Below are 17,643 nucleotides of genomic sequence, written 5' to 3' on the forward strand. Positions count from 1 at the left end.
ACAGGAGGACTGGACAGTATTTTCGGAACCTGAAAGAAATTTAATGGCTCAATTTGAAAGACGTAAGTGAGGGATTTAGACTCAAATATCATTGGAGAGGTACAGGGATTAGATGAAGTCAGGTCTTATAAGCCTTTCAAGAAAGTTTTAACTTTATCCTTAGAGCAAGTTTTAACTTTACCCTTAGAGCAAGTTTTAACTTTAGCCTTAACTTTATCCTTTTACTTTATCCTTAGAGCAACTTCATCCTTAAAAAAAGTTTTAACTTTATCCTATTAAACTATTAATAGGACAATGCGTCAGAATTGCATTTTTAAAAATTACTTGAACTGCAGTGTGGATACCGGACTAGTAGGGAGACTGTTAGGAGGCTGCTAGTAATAATCCAGGTGAAAGATTTTGACTTAAGAATTAGTTAGAAAGCATGAAAGAAATGAACAGATTTGAGAGTTCATAGAGATGTAGAATTAACAACCATTAGAGCTTGATTGTGGGACTGAAGAAAGGTAGGAATCAAGGAAGATGTTCAAGTTTCTGCCTTGGGCTGCTGCTGAACAGAAAAGCCAGTTACTGGAGGAAGCAAGGATAGTGAAGTGTTACCCTGTTTCCCTAGAATTGTTTTGTTTTTATATAATTGTTTTGAAGATTAAGTGTAATAGTTTATATGATAGCAACTACCTCGATGCCTAGTGCACCATAGCTGCTTTCTGTAGTCATTTCAATTCCCTTCTTCTCTTTTCCAAAGTTGTACCAGTAATTTAGTAGCAAAACTGGGACTAGACTCCCAGGCTTCTGTTTACCAGTCCAGAGTTCTTTGTTAATGGACTGCTGATCTATAAACAAAGATGAAACACAGGATTTTAAAAGCAAATATTCACAACTTATCCTGGAATTGCTTACAAGCTGACAGCTATCCAACTTATTTTTAGTTTATGTTTAAAATGAATCATATGTTCCAAAATGACTGACAGAAACACAGTTTTGTCTCTGAAGCCAATTCTTTTCCATCATTTTGGACATCATTCAGAGGTATAACAGACTTTCAGGGCGTTTAAAAGCATTCATCCATGACAACAACAAATGCTAATTATCATAAAAAATAAACAGCTCCTGTTAACATCGTTCTAAGAATTTCTCCTACTCCAGCACTATATTTCATCTACCATCCCATCTGTTTTGGGGGTGGGAACAAAGACTGGATGAAAGTATAATTATCATGTATCAAACTGGACAACACAACAAAATAGAAATGAATATAAGTGGGAGGAATAGCGTACATAATAAATCTGGAAAGGAAAAAAGAAACATATATAAAATGCATCCTGCATCCTGCAGTAAACAGCAGATACACAAGTTCATAATGAAGTTATTAATGTTTATGTCATTGGGTATGGGGTGGATTTTTCTCCTATATCAGTTCACAGTTCAAGCTATTATCAGATTTTCTCCCACATGATCAAATAGTCATCTTGTTCACTTGGGAAGTTTACAAATTCTCTCTGTTAAGTTCTGTTATTAAAATTCCACCTTGAGACTTTTAAACATATCCAAAAAGACAAAAAAAAAAGCCTACTTCTATATATTTATGAATTCATTCCAAAGACAATCTTCTATCTATCTTAGAGTCAGTTCTATCCCCTAAAAAATCAAGAATAGCAAAGTTCTAAAAGTGTGTAAAATTAAAAGGCCGGTTACAAATGCAATTATTTCATTACAAATAATATTAAAAACATGAACAACCACATATCCCTAAATAGAAACTAGAAGCTCAAGAGAGGCCAGGAGTTTGTTTCTTTTACTGGCATATACTCACACCTGGTACTGTCCCTGGAATGTAGCAGGGGCTTAATCAATGTTTGTTGAATTAAATATTGCATAAAATGGAGCATTAACATGGTTTTTTCCCCTCAGAGGATTTTTAAGGCATACTTTATGAATAATTCTGTAATGACTCTCGGTTAGCATTCATATTTAAATAATCAAAGACTTTTGGAATATCCAAGTATTGATGTCACCTTCAAGTGATCGTAGTGGTAAAGTTTCTTTTAAATATTAGCTTAAACTATTTTAATAAATGTAATCTTGGGTCAAGTCTCCATTAAAAGTATATACATCTAATTAACTGACTATATTTATTTCTCTATTTAAATTTATCTCAATGATATAAATATTTAGAATATTATTCAAAGCAAAAGATCAACTACATATGAAACATTACTTCACCAAACTATGATGTGACCTTGATCACAAATCCCATTATCTCTTTATTCAGTCACTCAAGAACAACATATGTGAAGTAAAAATGTCAAATACATATACATACAAACAGAATAATGAGGAAATGTGGTATATCATAAACATTTTGAACATTTGCCAAATTTCTTTCTACTATGAGGAGTTTTAAGATAATAAGAAATAAATATATAATATCACATGTATAACATACATATATATGTATAACATATATGTGTGTATATATACAGTGTCTATGTGCATATACATATGAGGATATGTGATATTTACTCAGAATTCACCTGAATTGTATCAGAAGAGAAAGGAGAAGTAAATAAACTATGGATTCACAATGCATGTGTATTCATATTTGTATATTTCTATATATGACCATCCATAAACATAAGTGGACCATTTTGTAACTGAGCATGCCCTGGAGTATGATGTTACACACCCTCAGAAAAACCATTCACACAGAACCTGCCATTCATAATTTGACATACAGAACTTTACCAATGATAGAAAAGTAATGATTTGGAATATAACAATGCAATAAATTTAATAGGTCTAATTTAAGCTTAAAAACACATCAAAGGTACTTAGGTTATTTTTAAAGACTATTATTGCTGTATTTCTAAAGTTAAAAATTTTAATAAACATTTCACTTTTTTAAATCAAATATGCAAAATTACACTATTAATGTGTATTTAGACTTACTCTTTCTTATCCCAATTTTTAAAATTTTTCAAACTATTTACATTATTTTTCCAACCCTGTAACTCCCTGTTCTCTGTTCTCTTGGGAGAGTTCCTATCTGTCAATTTGCAAATGGTCAATTTTATTGGCAAAGGGACTAATTTCTGCACATAGTTCTAAATACTGCATTTATAAACAAAGTGAGCTCCTGGTGTATTTGGGGAGAATTTAAATTCAAATGAATTTCAATTTTGATGTAAACATAAAGGTATAGTGAAATGTTCTAGAATAAAATATTTTAAAATTCTAACTTAAAGAGCACTATTTAGACCAGTGATAAACATCTTAATGTGAAATTCTTTATCATTAGGTAATAATCAAAATAGTATGCAGTTCCTTTACCAATATAACTTTCAAGGAAATTAATACTTTATTTTTACTGTTTACCTTCCTATATTTGTCTGAGACTTGTTTTTATCTGATACCTCAAAATAACCATTCATATATAAAAATAACAACATGCATTAAAACAAGAAAGCACAGACCACTTCTAGCCAGCAAATATTCATTTAAAGACACGGAAATAAATACAACTTAGTAAATACTATTTTCCAAGTCCCTAAGCTATATCTACATATAAACAGTTCCAAAAACTCAGAGTATTTCAATGGGTACTTTAACGTGCTATCCAGATATAAAGGTTATTACTTTTCACACACATTCTTTGCACATAAACAGCTATAGAAAATGTTAAGGCCAAAGTCTGAATTTCTTTTGTTTTTTTCCTGGATTTCTTGATAAGCTTCAGTGACAGCCAGTTATGAGGCTTTACTTTGGGAAACTACCCTGAAATTAGTAGAAAAAGTCTTTGAATGAATATTTCAATATTATATTTCATACTGTCTCTACTCTTCATCCAATACTATGGTTCACAGTAACATCCTTCCTAGAACAAAAGTGCTTATTTTACAAATATAGAAAAAAAAAGTGTATGATTTTGTTCTTTGTTTGGACGTATGAAATTAGTGTTAATGTTTCATTTCAAATGTTTTCCTTCCCTTAATAAAAAAAAAAAAAAAAACAAGAAAAGAACAAAAACAAACACAAAGAATACAGTAAGAATCTCGAATAAGTTTCAGAAAATTACCTATATTTAAAGCATAGCCCCAAAGGCTACTGATTTTTCTTACCAGTGCTGTCATCATAGACAACTGTGACAGTTTTCCACTTGAAGAACTGCACCAAGTCCAAAATGGCACGGCTGAGTGAAGAGAAGTCTGGGTAGAGACTGACATAGAAGGAATCTTTGTTGTCTGACACCTGGTGCTTCCAGCGGGTCTGGATGTGGGGAACCCCCAGAGCATTGCAGATCGACTGCACTGCATTTGCTGAAGAGCTGTGTGAAGGCCCGAAGATGGCAGCCACCCCAAGAGACAGCTGATCACAGGCTGAAGAGGAGACAAAAGTCTGTCAATAATGAGAGGAGAGATGCCAGTGTGCCAATATTACCACATTATTATTGTAAACCCAAAGGCATCATCTTGAAGGAAGATTTGTCTTTAATATAACATCTGCATCTAGCTGATTTTACATTTTGTCTAACTCCAAACATTTTCAGCTTGTTACAAGGGAAATTCACCTAGACACCTACAGCTCGATGTTCAAATAATTCTACAAATAATGTCAATGTAATAATTCTACAAATAATGTCAAATAATAATTCTCAATGGTCAAATAATTCTACAAATAATGTCTCCTCCCAAGGGAGGAGAGGAGGAAGGAGAAAGAGGGGGACTATTCTAGGATTTAAGGGGAGAGGGTTCTTTTTGGAAGAATACTTCATGTCAGAGAATAGTGTTCTTTCCCAAATTCATTGGTCATTCTCTACAATTTCAAATTCTTAATCAGAAGCCATTTATCTTCCACTGCCCATCCAAAAAGCTATGGCTACACATAGCTAAGTATCTGCAAATATCTGATGATATAGGTCAAGCGGTGCATACAAACACCTATACAAAACCTGACATGAGTCATAGAGGGTGATTTCATAGGGATTAATCTCATTGAGTAGGAAGAACATCAAAGTATGTAATTAAATAGATAATTATTTAATCATCTTTATTTATGTGGCTTTTGGATACTATAAGTCTTCCATATTGTACTGAATTACTTTTTTTAAGTTTATATTGGGTTGGCCAAAAAGTTCGTTTGGGTTTTTCCATAACATCATATGGAAAAACCCCGAACGAACTTTTTGACCAGTCCAATATTTACTTGTAGAAAAGTTTACTCACATCAATAATAATCACAGTAATTAAGAGAGACATAAGTAAATCAGAAGGTATTCAGATGGGAATAGAAAGACTGTGACGGGACTTGAAATTCTATAAGGTACACTAAAGCAACTGGTAAGTTTGGGTCTAGAAAGTCAATAGTTATTGGAAACATGAAACTCATCTTTAAATATTTGAAGATCTGGCCTGTGAAAGAGGCTAAAGTTTGTTTCATTTGACTGGAAAAGGAAGAATTAGGGCAAATGTTTAGAAGTTTCTCACAAATTTTGATACAATTTAAGGGAAGTAAGAAATGTTCAAAAGTGGAAGTCTGCTCCAAGAGGCAATGGTTTGTATATCCCTGCAAATATTTAAGTATGACTAAGGAGAAGTGTTATTGGGATTTAGGGATCAATTAGGTGTTCAGATTTAATCCCTCAAAAATAGTTTGTGATTCTACTGTGCAAAATTTTCTGATATTTTCCTTCAGAGATTTTGCCACATAAAATACAATGTGATGGATGGATTCTTAAGCATGGAGATATTTAATAAATAAATTTTAGTTGGAAAAAAAAGTTTACACTTTCTTCAAAAATTCAATATGATATAAATAAATAATTTTTGAATATATAGATTCTTACTTTTAAAATAATGATTGGAATTCTAAATCAGTAGAAAGGTTAGAGCCTAAAGTTTTTTACTCACACAGATTTTAATTCACATACATTGAAAATAAAAGATCTTCCTTCTCCAGATTTTTGACAAGTCACAAATCAAGAAAGTTAAAAACCACTATATTAGCTTATATAGAACGTTTTGAAGTGTGTTTCAAATAAGAAATAGAGTTTTCAGGTATCAGAGGAGTCACTTAAAAGCAATGTATGATTCAAATAATAATTCAAGCTCTAATGCATCAAAGTTTATTTATGGAGCAAAACAGTATTATCTACTAAAAGTATAAGATCATATATCAGTGAAAATGTTTACATTTAAACATTTAACTTATATTCTTGCCTTGGAAAAATTAATTTAAAAAAATTTTAAGAATGTCCAAATTTATTATTTGTTATTTTGTAATTAGTCATAAATATCAGTATTACATATATATTTATTGAGGCCCCATAAGATTCAAAAACTATGTTAGATCTCCCCTTTATATTATCTTTTTATATATTGCTGTGCCCTCCAACCAGCAACAGGTCGACAAGCAAGAGCTTCACAAGACAAGTTCCAAACCACGACATCCACCCTTTTAAACAACTCACAAAGAAACTTATTCATACACTTATTTGAGCTTTTTCAGCTTCAGGCCAAAGTCACTTAAGGAACTGGATTCCCAATGGATTTTTAATGGGTGACAAACTTTGTAAATCCTTTTTAATATTTTGAAAACGAAATGAGTTTACCACCTCACAATTTTGCTAAGATATTCCCAAGATAGTAAGCTGTTTGTTGTTAGAACAATCTAGTCCACTTTTTTTTTTTATGTTGCTACTTTGAAGTCACCATTAAGAAATCTATTAATATTTTATTTATACTGTACTCATATTCCATATTCTTTGGTCTAAATTATTTCATTTGAGACAGAGCTTCTTCTTCCTAATGGAAATAATCATGAACTATGTCAATAATCAAATGCACTTGTCTTGCAGTTAATGACTTATTTTGCAATTATGATGACAAATGTAGTATTTCACAATAACCTTTACCCTTTTTTCAGCCTTCAAAACCTTTCATCACCCTGACATGGTTCTGAAATGTGGAAACTTATTTTTATTCATAAAGATATGAATTCAAAGGGCAAGCAGAACATAGGTTTTGATAAACACAAGTAAGCTGGGGGAAAAGAAGGATACTTTCATCTCAAGAAATATTGTACCTTATTAACTGCCATTAATATTAATGAGTTTAGAAGAAATCTGTACCAAGTTAGAATTATAAATAATTATGTACATTTTTATGAATGTAAGGTAGCTAATAAAACAATATTAGCATTACAGAAAAGCAAACATTGTTTTAAAAATATGAATTTAGAACAAATGCTTTCTAAGTCCACTCCTTTGAGAAAATCTACTTTATGAAATTTAATTTCTGCTACATGAATGCTAAATATGCAAAAGAAAAGATCACCTACTTAGACAAAGTAAGCCTATAAAAACATCTCTCAAAATATATTTATTACTAAAACTGTTTGGTTAAAATAATGCCTCAATAATAGTTTCTCTATTACCTTCCTTCATATATGCATTAAATTCATATTCCAGAAAATTATATTTCTATTCTTATATTTAAAACACAGTTTTACAAAATAATAAAATAAATAAAATTCATAAGGTATTTTTATTATTTCTTCATATAATCCGGTTTTCATATCATTAGTCATTTATTTTCAGTCACAAAAAGAAACATCAAGTGGTTAAAAAATGGACATAGACTATACACAAATGAAAGGTTGTTCTAATTTTTCCAATTAAGGTTAGACTGACTTTTTGAAGTCACTTGGAACCACAGAACTTTTAAGGTAGTCAGAAAATTGAGACCACAGTAATAGAGTGGAATTGACACATAATGCAAATAAAAATGTAAAAATTGATTGTAAAACTTCGTAAAATCCACAGATGGTATTGTTTTATTTTAGAAAGTTCTTAAAATAGGAATAGTTTAGTAGCAAAACAAAAGGATTAATGGGGAAAAAAAAATTTCACTATCCCAGACTTCATTGCATTTCATGTTATAAGCAATTATTTTTTCAGTAGTTAATCATATCACTTTACCTTCCCTGATGAAATTTATGTGCAGTTTGAAAAGAAACATTTGCATGAAAATATTCCTAATGACTTATTAATTACTTTTGGGATTAAGAAATCTCTTAAGAATAGCTGATAATTTGAATTCCAGAAAACATACTGTTAAATATCTGTCAATTACCTTTCTTGGATGCTTCAAAACTGTCATAGAGGTTTATCTTCTGGGTGTCATAGGTTAGGGTGGTATTGGGCAACAAGGTTCTGTTTCTGTTGATTGTGTTCACAGCAAATCTGAATGCAAGCTCCTCAGCTCCCATTGGGCCAGATTCCACATATTCAAAAATACCACCTGGCAAAGAAAAAAAATAATCACACAGTTCTTACAAGATAGAGAAAATCTGTGAAGGTTTCAGTACTTTTATGTATTTGTGCACTTATGTGTGTGTGTGTGTTTGAGTGATTTGTCTAAGTGCATGGAGTTTGTGCTTACATTTTCTATGAATTTGAATATTTGGGATGTGCCCTTTAAGATAAATCCACACTGGCAAAATTTCTTTGATATTGCTACCAAAATTTACCATGATTTGAATATGATTTTGCCTTTTTATTTAGTAATTGCTTCTTTTAGGGCCTAGGTATACATAGATCTTGCCTTAAGTACTGAACATTAACCCTCAAAATTTTGCACACAGTTAGAAAATAATCAATCCTCTATATTGATATAAAGCTATAAAGTTAGCATTGGGAAAACTGGATTAAATTTGTCTCTATTAATTCAGAAATCAGAATTCTTTAGCATAATTTTTATGGCACTTACCATGTTAAAAGCCCAAAATACTTATTCACTTGCAAATTCCAGCATCTTACTTGCAAGAAAAAAGGACGAAGTAGCATTTCTCTATTTGTTTTACTCTAAATCCTTTTTCAAAAACCACTTGACATTTTTGAAAGATAACTCCCAAACAGTGCAAATCCCTTAGTCAGTGAATAACACTGCAGCATATAATTTTGGCCATACAATGTAGACTATAATTTAAAGACACGTCCTTTCCATTTGTCACCTTCCACCAGCTGTGCCTCAGTCCAGTTCCCTCATTCATGTCCCAGCCTTGACATCATCTCTCTCTTTTCAGTTATAAGTGACCTAACTGGGACCTTTGTCTCCAACAGAATCTCTTCCTTATTGTTGCTTTGGTGAATGGAATGAAAAAGGGAGCACCTGATAGCTGACACCCTCCAACCTCTGTCCTTAGGAAACCAGAACATTAAAATTAAAGAACATTTATTTTTCTCCCTTTCAAATTTCACACCATGTGCTCTCAGCACCGTCATTCACATATTAAACTCCCTTGAGTAGGGCATTTCCACAGCTTGCAATCCATACCTCATCAAAAATCTTTTGACACATGAATGTCAGGTGACTATACTATCAGCAAACTACCTATTCTAAATTAGTAAGAAGTCATGGTATAGTAATAATTCCCCTAAATGTGAAGAATTAGGACTCAGAAGATACCACAGTGATTGGAAAAATTTATATTCAGGAAGCATTGGAAATTTGTCATTTTACACGGTATTAGTTAGAAATACTTCTCTTATTTTTTCAACTAATTTGATGGTGTAGTTACAGAACAATCAACTGTGTGAAACTGTACTCCAAATATGTTTAAAATCTTTGGTGACTTATGCTAAGCAGAAGGATATTAAGTATTTACATGCCTAATGGGTGTCAAGAACAAAATTAGATGTCATATATGTGGAGGAGAACAGTGGTATGAGCATGGACTCTGAAGCCAAACTGGGTTCACATTCTGGCTCTGCCACTTGTAACCCAGGTGAATTAGCACAGTTGCTTCAATCCTCAGTCTGAGTTTCTTCATCTCTAAAAAAGGGATGATAATGGAGGCTACTGCATAGAGTTGTTGTAAAGGGCAAATGTTATCTCATAACAAGTCACTTAGAATCAGTGGCTGCCATAGAGCAAACATTCCATCAGAGTTTAAGGTAAATCTTCAAAGCAACCCCAAGTTGATTGTTTTACAGGAAACAATACTTTGGCCAAAGATCATGCAGCTTATCAAGTGATAGAGCCAACATTAGAATCTGTTCATGCCTGACTCCAAAGCCCTTGCCTATTCCACTACAAATTAGTAGTTTTCTTCAAAATTTCATTCAGGCAAAATACACAGAAATTCCTAAAATGTGAGATATGATGACTTTAATAATAATATGTAATCAGAATTGTAAGATCTTATATATGGAACAGAAAAATAATTGAGTAATTGGAAAGTACTTCTTAACCTTAATTAGGAATACAGAATCAATTTTAGAAATGCAAATCTGAAGTTATTTCTTCATGGTAAAATAAAATGGAAAAACTATATCTACTTTCCTTAGTTCAAATTTTAATTTGAATGTGGTATAAATACAAAATAAGGATACAGAAATGGTCAACACATGATGATAGCAGGTTAAAACTTTCTTATCCTTCACCTCTCTTCAAAATAACAACCTACTTTGAAAATTATGTGTCAGAGTCTTCTAAAATTGAAAATACACCAACCCTGTGACCCAAAATTTCACTCCAGGATATATACCCAAGAAAAATGTGTATACATATTCATCAGAAAACATATACAAGAATATTCATAGCAGCATGGAATAAATGCATCAGTGAACAACTACATTCAACAGTAAGAGATGAATCTTACAAACGAAATGCTGAAAGGAGTCAGACACAAGGGAATATTGCTGTATGATTTCATTTTTTAAAAAGTTCCAAAAATGGTGTTGGGTGTAGGTGCAGGGAGGGTGAATGATGGGCTTCTGGGAGCTGGTGGTATTCTGTTTCTTATCCTAGTTGCTTGGATATATATTATTAAGGCTTTACACTATGGTTTGTGTATTTTGGTTTATATAGATCATCCTTTAATAAAATTTTACATTAAAAGGCAATTGCATAAGAGTGCTAAGGCTTTTCTAAGTTTGATAACAGAAGCAGTAAAAATAAGGGCAATGCTGCTGAATGTAATTTGAATATTTGAAAAAATTCATAATCAAACTCATTAAAATGATAAAAGGAATATGAAGAAAATATATGAAAGTATGTTAACTAAATACAAACATAATATATTAGAAAAAAAGGTTGGTATCTTCAATATAAAATAATATTAACAAGAAATATAATCACTCCAATGGAAAAAGCGGCAAAGAAAATGAATAGATAATAAATATTACATGCAAATAATCAATGAAGACATGAAAATGTGCAAATATAGAAAAAAGAAAGATTAAAACAATGAGATGGAATTTTTACAGATCAAAATTATGGAGGTATGAGAAAAAGTACAGTTGAAAAGGAAAATAAATTGATACAAACTTTCTTGAAAACTTTTTGTTAGTCTATCAAGCTTTAAAAATATCATACACTTGGGGCTTCCCTGGTGGCGCAGTGGTTGAGAATCTGCCTGCCGATGCAGGGGACACGGGTTCGAGCCCTGGTCTGGGAGGATCCCACATGCCGCGAAGCGGCTGGGCCCGTGAGCCACAATTGCTGAGCCTGCGCGTCTGGAGCCTGTGCTCCGCAACAAGAGAGGCCGCGATGGTGAGAGGCCAGCGCACCGCGATGAGGAGTGGCCCCCGCTTGCCACAGCTAGAGAAAGCCCTCGCGCAGAAACGAAGACCCAACACAGCCATAAATAAGTAAGTAAGTAAATAAATAAACAAACAAACAAACAAACCCAAAGTTTAAAAAAAAAAATATCATACACTTGAATCTGCTAATTCTACTTATAGGATATAACCTTAAGAAAACTGTGGGTGATTTAGCTACAAGGGTGCTCACTTCGTTCATAAGAACAATGTGATTAGAAATACTCTAAATATCCAATGGGAGGGGATTATTTACATAACTATGGTACATTTAATTAATAAAATACTCTGCATGTAGCCATTTTTATTCTATAGAAGGTATCTGATGACAAAACATGCTTTATAAGAAGTTACAATTTGCACTTATGCTTAACAAAGTATTAAGTGTGGTTCATTTTAGATGATAGGCATTTGATTAATTTTCTTGTGTCTGTTTTAAATAGTTAACAATGAACCTGTGTTAACCTTACAACTTTAAAAAAAATGAATAAAATATGTTTTAAAATGAAGCTAGAATATTAAGGGATAGCAGAAAACAGGAGAGTAACCAGAGACAGTATGAAATTTCAGGATGTTTATTCATTTGTTTCTTTTCTAATGAGAAAGACAACATATTTATATGATGGGGGAAAGAACCAACAGAAAGAGAAAGTTAAAAGACAGAAAAGAGAGGGGATAACTCATGAGTTATAACTCCTCAAGAGCCAAAGAGGATCAAATCCAAAGCATGGGAAGTAGGCTAAGCCTTGGATAGGAGGACACCTTACTTACTCAAGCCATGAGGCAATTCTCTGTAATCTGTTGATGTGAAGATGAGCAGAGAACTGAGAAAGTACATATTTCAGTTCTTTTCTTTATGAAGTAGAAAATAAAAGTTTATGCATTTGATTCTCTGAGGAAGAAATCAGCTATTTTTATTCTAAAAGTATATCTTTGGTTTTAAAACTTCCTAATAAAAAATTGAAAGGCGAAGCATTTTTTCCATCCGTTCCTAGACCTGCAAAAGGGTAGTTGTTCACATGATTTTGAACAGGGCTTATTCTCTTACCTTGAGAAATAATATTTATTTCGTGCTATGCACCTCCTATACAAAGTGTTTGCTTCTAGACTTATTCTTTTTATTATGAAGTGTCAGAATTGTATGTAGCATTTCATAAGTATGTGGTACATGAAGACAGAATTGCTACCCTAAGGAGTTCACAAAAACATGTTTGGTGGATAAAATACATTTCAGGGTAATAAAGAACATAGAAGAACTATATGATCCTAAAGCAGCATCTTAGTAATCTATAATTGTTTCCAGAGACTTGTACCAAGATTCACACAGTTTCACATTTTCAAGAAACTAGAGACCACTTTCTCATTATCATCACATTCCCTAGTTTCTACTGGATACAAGCAAAATTTCACTGCTTTCTTATACTTACCTTTGGTTTTCTGAAATTAAAAAAAAAATCATATAAGATAATCATTCTCACAATTTTATTTTTGTTTGGTTTAATTGTTTTGTCTCGTTGTTTGTTTTAATTTAGGAAAGGCCATCACATCTCACATAACCTCTGTATCAAGCGATAAGCCTGCAATTCTTTCTCCAAGCTTATAGTAAAAGTTAATAGTTTTCATCATTCTATAAGAGGCTTGTTAGAGAAAAAAGAGAGAAACAGAATAGAATAGTCTTCTTTTCCATAAGCAGAGTTGCCCCACTTTGTTTAGCAGATACAGAAGCCCAAATGGCAAGGAATCCCTCATTTACACAGAACTCACAACACTGCAACTTTCCCTATCACAGGCTCTGATTCACAAAAGAACAACATTACCCAAGACTTGAAATAAAAGATTTATATCAGTCAACTGCTAAAGCCTATCCATTTTTTTTCTCTTTTAGGTCCATTTTAACTACTACTGAGGATTGTATGACTCCTAAACCTGTGATGGATGTGCCAACCAATCTCACGTCTAACTTCTAAGACTGTTCAAACAGGTCCTATCATAAAGTAGGTACAATCAGTGTCTTACAGACATTCAGTTCAATAAAGGAATCGATGTTGTGAATGATACATCATCTGTTATCCTCTCAGAAGATATGCTGTTTCTTTCAATCAACTGTTATAATAACCTTATTTTCTATCTAAACAAATGCAAAAGATGTCCGCCTCATTTTAATTTTCTACAAATCCTTATCCAAAGGATAAAATCATCTCTTTCTTTCTCTCTCTCCACTATGTGAGGACACAGAGGGAAGGCAGCCGTCTGCAAGCCAGGAAAAGCAACCTTGCCAGAAACTAAATGCTTCAGACCTTGATCTTGGACTTCCCAGCCTCCAGAACTTTTGGTAAAAAAATGTTGGCCTCATCTAAGTCAAGGAGTTGCAGGTCCAAGAAGAGGCTGGTCGGACGAATAGAAACCCAGCTTGTTGTTCAACAACTTTAATAAGATTGGTCCTTAAGAGTCTTCCTTGGGTGCTGGCTGGATCAGTTCCTGAGTAGCTGCAGCTTGAGGAATCTTCCACTGGAGGCGGCATCACATCAAAGTTAGAAGGATCCTGTCCTGCACGCCCCAGATCTCACCTTTCCAAAGTTCCAGAGAGAATGACCAGCGTCTATATCATCACAGCACCAACCCCTAAACCCCCAAAGTTTAAAAGACACAATAACATCCCAGAGCCAAAGGCAACCACTGGAACAGCCTTCCCTCTGAGCCCCAATACCCTTTGGTCCAGAGCTGCAAAGTTAAGTGCCTACACTGGAGATTCAGTAAGAGGTGGTGAGGACTGAAGAGCACTCACCCCATCAAAAGGGAAGTTCAACTTTTTAAAATGCTCTGCTGACTAAACTCATCAGAATACACCCACTAGACCACTAGTGAGCACTGCAGCAGATGAATGTGCTTCCCTAGGAAAAGCCTAGACCCCTCATGTTACCGTGGTAGAATTTTTGCTGTCACACACAGCCACTACCTGGGGGAAATACGAGATGGAAGACAGAAGACAGATGCTCCAAGGCTTTCCCTGGGTGCTAATAAATTCGTCCCTACTAGCCAGACCATCTCATTTAAGAGCTTAAAATGCTGTTAGAAGAAATGTCCCCAGTGGTTAATTTCACACACAAATTAGCACAACCTGCAGAGGGGGTAGAGGAAATCTACCACCCACACAGGCTTCCTTTCTCAGAAACACTTTCCAAAGAACACTTCCATGACAGGCCAAAATTTAGAAGTATATGATCGTGGCACATCCAGGCCCATAACATTCAGGTTCATTCATATATCCCTTTAGAGAGCCCCTCTGACCCCAGCACAAATGGCATCTCACCACTGAGGGTGGTCTTTGTCCAGGGACACAGCCTCTACAGGATTACAGGCAACTTTGAGCAAAATTCAGAGCCTGGCATGGTGTGAAATGCCCAAGCCACAGCCACGGATGAACAACAAAAACAGGAACAAAAAAACAAGATAAAATCATCATGTTTCTTTATTAATATCAATGGTCATTTAAAAAATGCCCTGGATATTAAATGACATTAGGGAATTATTTGTTTCTTTTTTCTCCTTAGGAAAAATAATGATATCGTTTATGTAAGAAAATATCCTTGTTCTTAGGAGGTCCATGATGAAGAGCTTAGGTGTAAGGCATCACAGAAACAAAGGTGGAAAAACGTTAACAACTGTTTAATCAAAGTGGTGAGTATAGGAATACTTATTTCATTTGAATTTTTCTGTATATTTAATAATTTCATAATAAAGTTTGGGGGAAAAAGAAAAAGGACAGGATAAAATAAAACTCCTATACTTAACATTTTGTTATTGCTGCATGTTTTTAACAGATGTCTCAAAAAGACCATTAAATCAATCTGCAAATATTTATAAAAATACTCACTATGTATTAATACTAAAATTGTATTATTATTGTAAATGTAAAGGATACAGGGGTCTAAGAATGACACAATCAATTAATTATCTCATCTACCCATCCTTTGGATATTCAGATTGCTTCTAATACTATTGATACATATGGGTCTCTTAGGAATGGCAAACCTGCTGCTATCTAAAACTTCTTTCTTCTCTGGAAGAGTTCTAGCACAAAGTTCTTCCATCTATTAATCCATCATTTGCTCCCTGAAGCTTCTAACCATTTGCTCTGATTAGAATAAATTTAAGCCGAGTTTTCACATGATCATCTTCCAGAATTTGAAAACAGATACCAAGTTCCTACTATACTTCCTTTTATCCAGGTTAAAACTTTTAAATCTTTTGTTTGACACATGACTATTCTGATCCATTCATTTCTCCAGTTATTTTTTTCTCTGAACATACTCCAGTGTATCACAGCTCAATGTGAGTCCATTTCTTAATCATATTCCAAGTGGGTTCAAGCAAAGCAAATTATAATAGGACTGCCAGCTCCCTAAGTTAATGTAGTATACATTGTATAAAGAGTGTGTGTTTTTTTTTTTTTTTTTAGAATACAATATCATACTGCTGATTCATCTTAAGCTTGCATTAAAAAAGTTTGTGATGTACTTTTTTTTTTTTATATGTGTCCCTGATTAATATCGTCTATTTATAGTTGGTTTATTTTTCTAATTAATACTATTTGGATTTTGATTCTATCAACTCTTTATTAATATTAATTTATTCAGTTTCTAGTGTACCAAGGCAAGTTATTAATACTACGGAGATATATGAAATGTGTTTATTTTCCCTTTGCCTTTAGGTCATATTCAGTCCAAGTCAGTGATAAAAACGTGGAGCGATAGAGAGTTAAAGACAAAGACTCAGGTCATAATCCCGTGGATACCTCTACTGGAAGCTTTCCCTATTGTTAAACTAGCTAATGATCTTCTTAATTATTTTAGCTAACAGTTCATAGTTCTCCATCACTTCTACAGAAACATCACTGTACACTTTTCACAGGCTTTACTTGACTAAGTCAGAGGCACTATGCCTTCCACACTGTAATCCTGCCTCTCCACTGGATCTTCTACAGAGCCCTCCACCAACTCTGGCTTTTTTCAATAGTTTCTCCACACTGCAACCAGAGTAATATTTCTAAAATACAACTTTAATCTTGTTATTTATTTTCTAAAATCTTTCAGTAACTGCCTAATTTTTAAGCTTAATGTTAATTACCAAGTTCTTCATAATCTATCTTCTGCCTTCCTCTCTAGGCTCTTTTCTTACTACTCCCACTTCCCCAGTGTTACAGCCAAATAAAACTACCTACCTTTCTCTGAGTGAACCAAGGTCAAATGCCTCCATTCTTTCCAAATGCTGTTCCTCTGCCCAGAAACCTAGTTGCTACCTACACATACACACATGCGAACACACACACACGCACACACACACACGAACGTACACATATGCATACCTACACACATATACATACACATTAACACATTTTTGCAACCTTCTTTCTCTCCTAATGCATTGTGCGTCTTTGGCATAGTCCCCTATTCTGGGGAGACATTCCTTACTGGCCCTAACTCTAACTTGACTAATTTGTAATCTCTGATTTACATTCCCTCAGTTCCAGATCACTTTCAAACACTATAATGCATACTCCAGCAACTGAAGTTTAAGAAAGTTAAATCAGTCACTATTTGCGGATGACATGATACTATATATAGAAAACCCTAAAGTCTCCACCAAAAAGCTATTAGAATAAATGAATTCAGTAAAATTGAATGATACAATATTAATATACAGAAATCTGTTGTCTTTCTACACACTAATAATGAACTATCAGAAAGAGAAATTAAGGAAGCAATCTCATTTACAATCACATCAAAAAGAATAAAATACATAAGAATAAACTTAACCCAGGAGACAAAAAAATGTATACTCTGAAAACTATAAAACATTGATGAAGGAATTTGAAAATGATACAAAGAAAGGAAAGATATCCCATGCTCTTGGATTGGAAAGATTCATATTGTTAAAATGCCCACACTACTCAGAGCAATCTACAGATTTAATGCAATCCCTATCAAAATAGGGACATTTTGATAGGGATTGCATTACCCTTGACATTTTTCACAGAACTAGAA

The 17,643-nt window shown here is 33.5% G+C and overlaps 1 protein-coding gene across 5 annotated transcripts in view; it reads right to left on the reverse strand.

Annotated features, from left to right (window-relative positions):
- The window catches only part of GRIK2 (glutamate ionotropic receptor kainate type subunit 2), a 629,459-nt gene that overhangs the window by 380,160 nt on the left and 231,656 nt on the right, over positions 1–17,643 (reverse strand). For all 5 annotated transcript variants that reach the window (XM_068550777.1, XM_068550778.1, XM_068550781.1 and 2 more), the window contains exons 2-3: positions 8,130–8,297; positions 4,119–4,376 (exon numbers count right to left, since the gene is read on the reverse strand). In XM_068550777.1, the coding sequence (XP_068406878.1) occupies positions 4,119–4,376; positions 8,130–8,297 (426 nt within the window). The remainder of the gene's footprint in view (positions 1–4,118; positions 4,377–8,129; positions 8,298–17,643) is intronic.

Source organism: Eschrichtius robustus, chromosome 9 (assembly GCF_028021215.1).
Source record: "Eschrichtius robustus isolate mEscRob2 chromosome 9, mEscRob2.pri, whole genome shotgun sequence".
Classification (NCBI taxonomy): Eukaryota; Metazoa; Chordata; class Mammalia; order Artiodactyla; family Eschrichtiidae; genus Eschrichtius; species Eschrichtius robustus.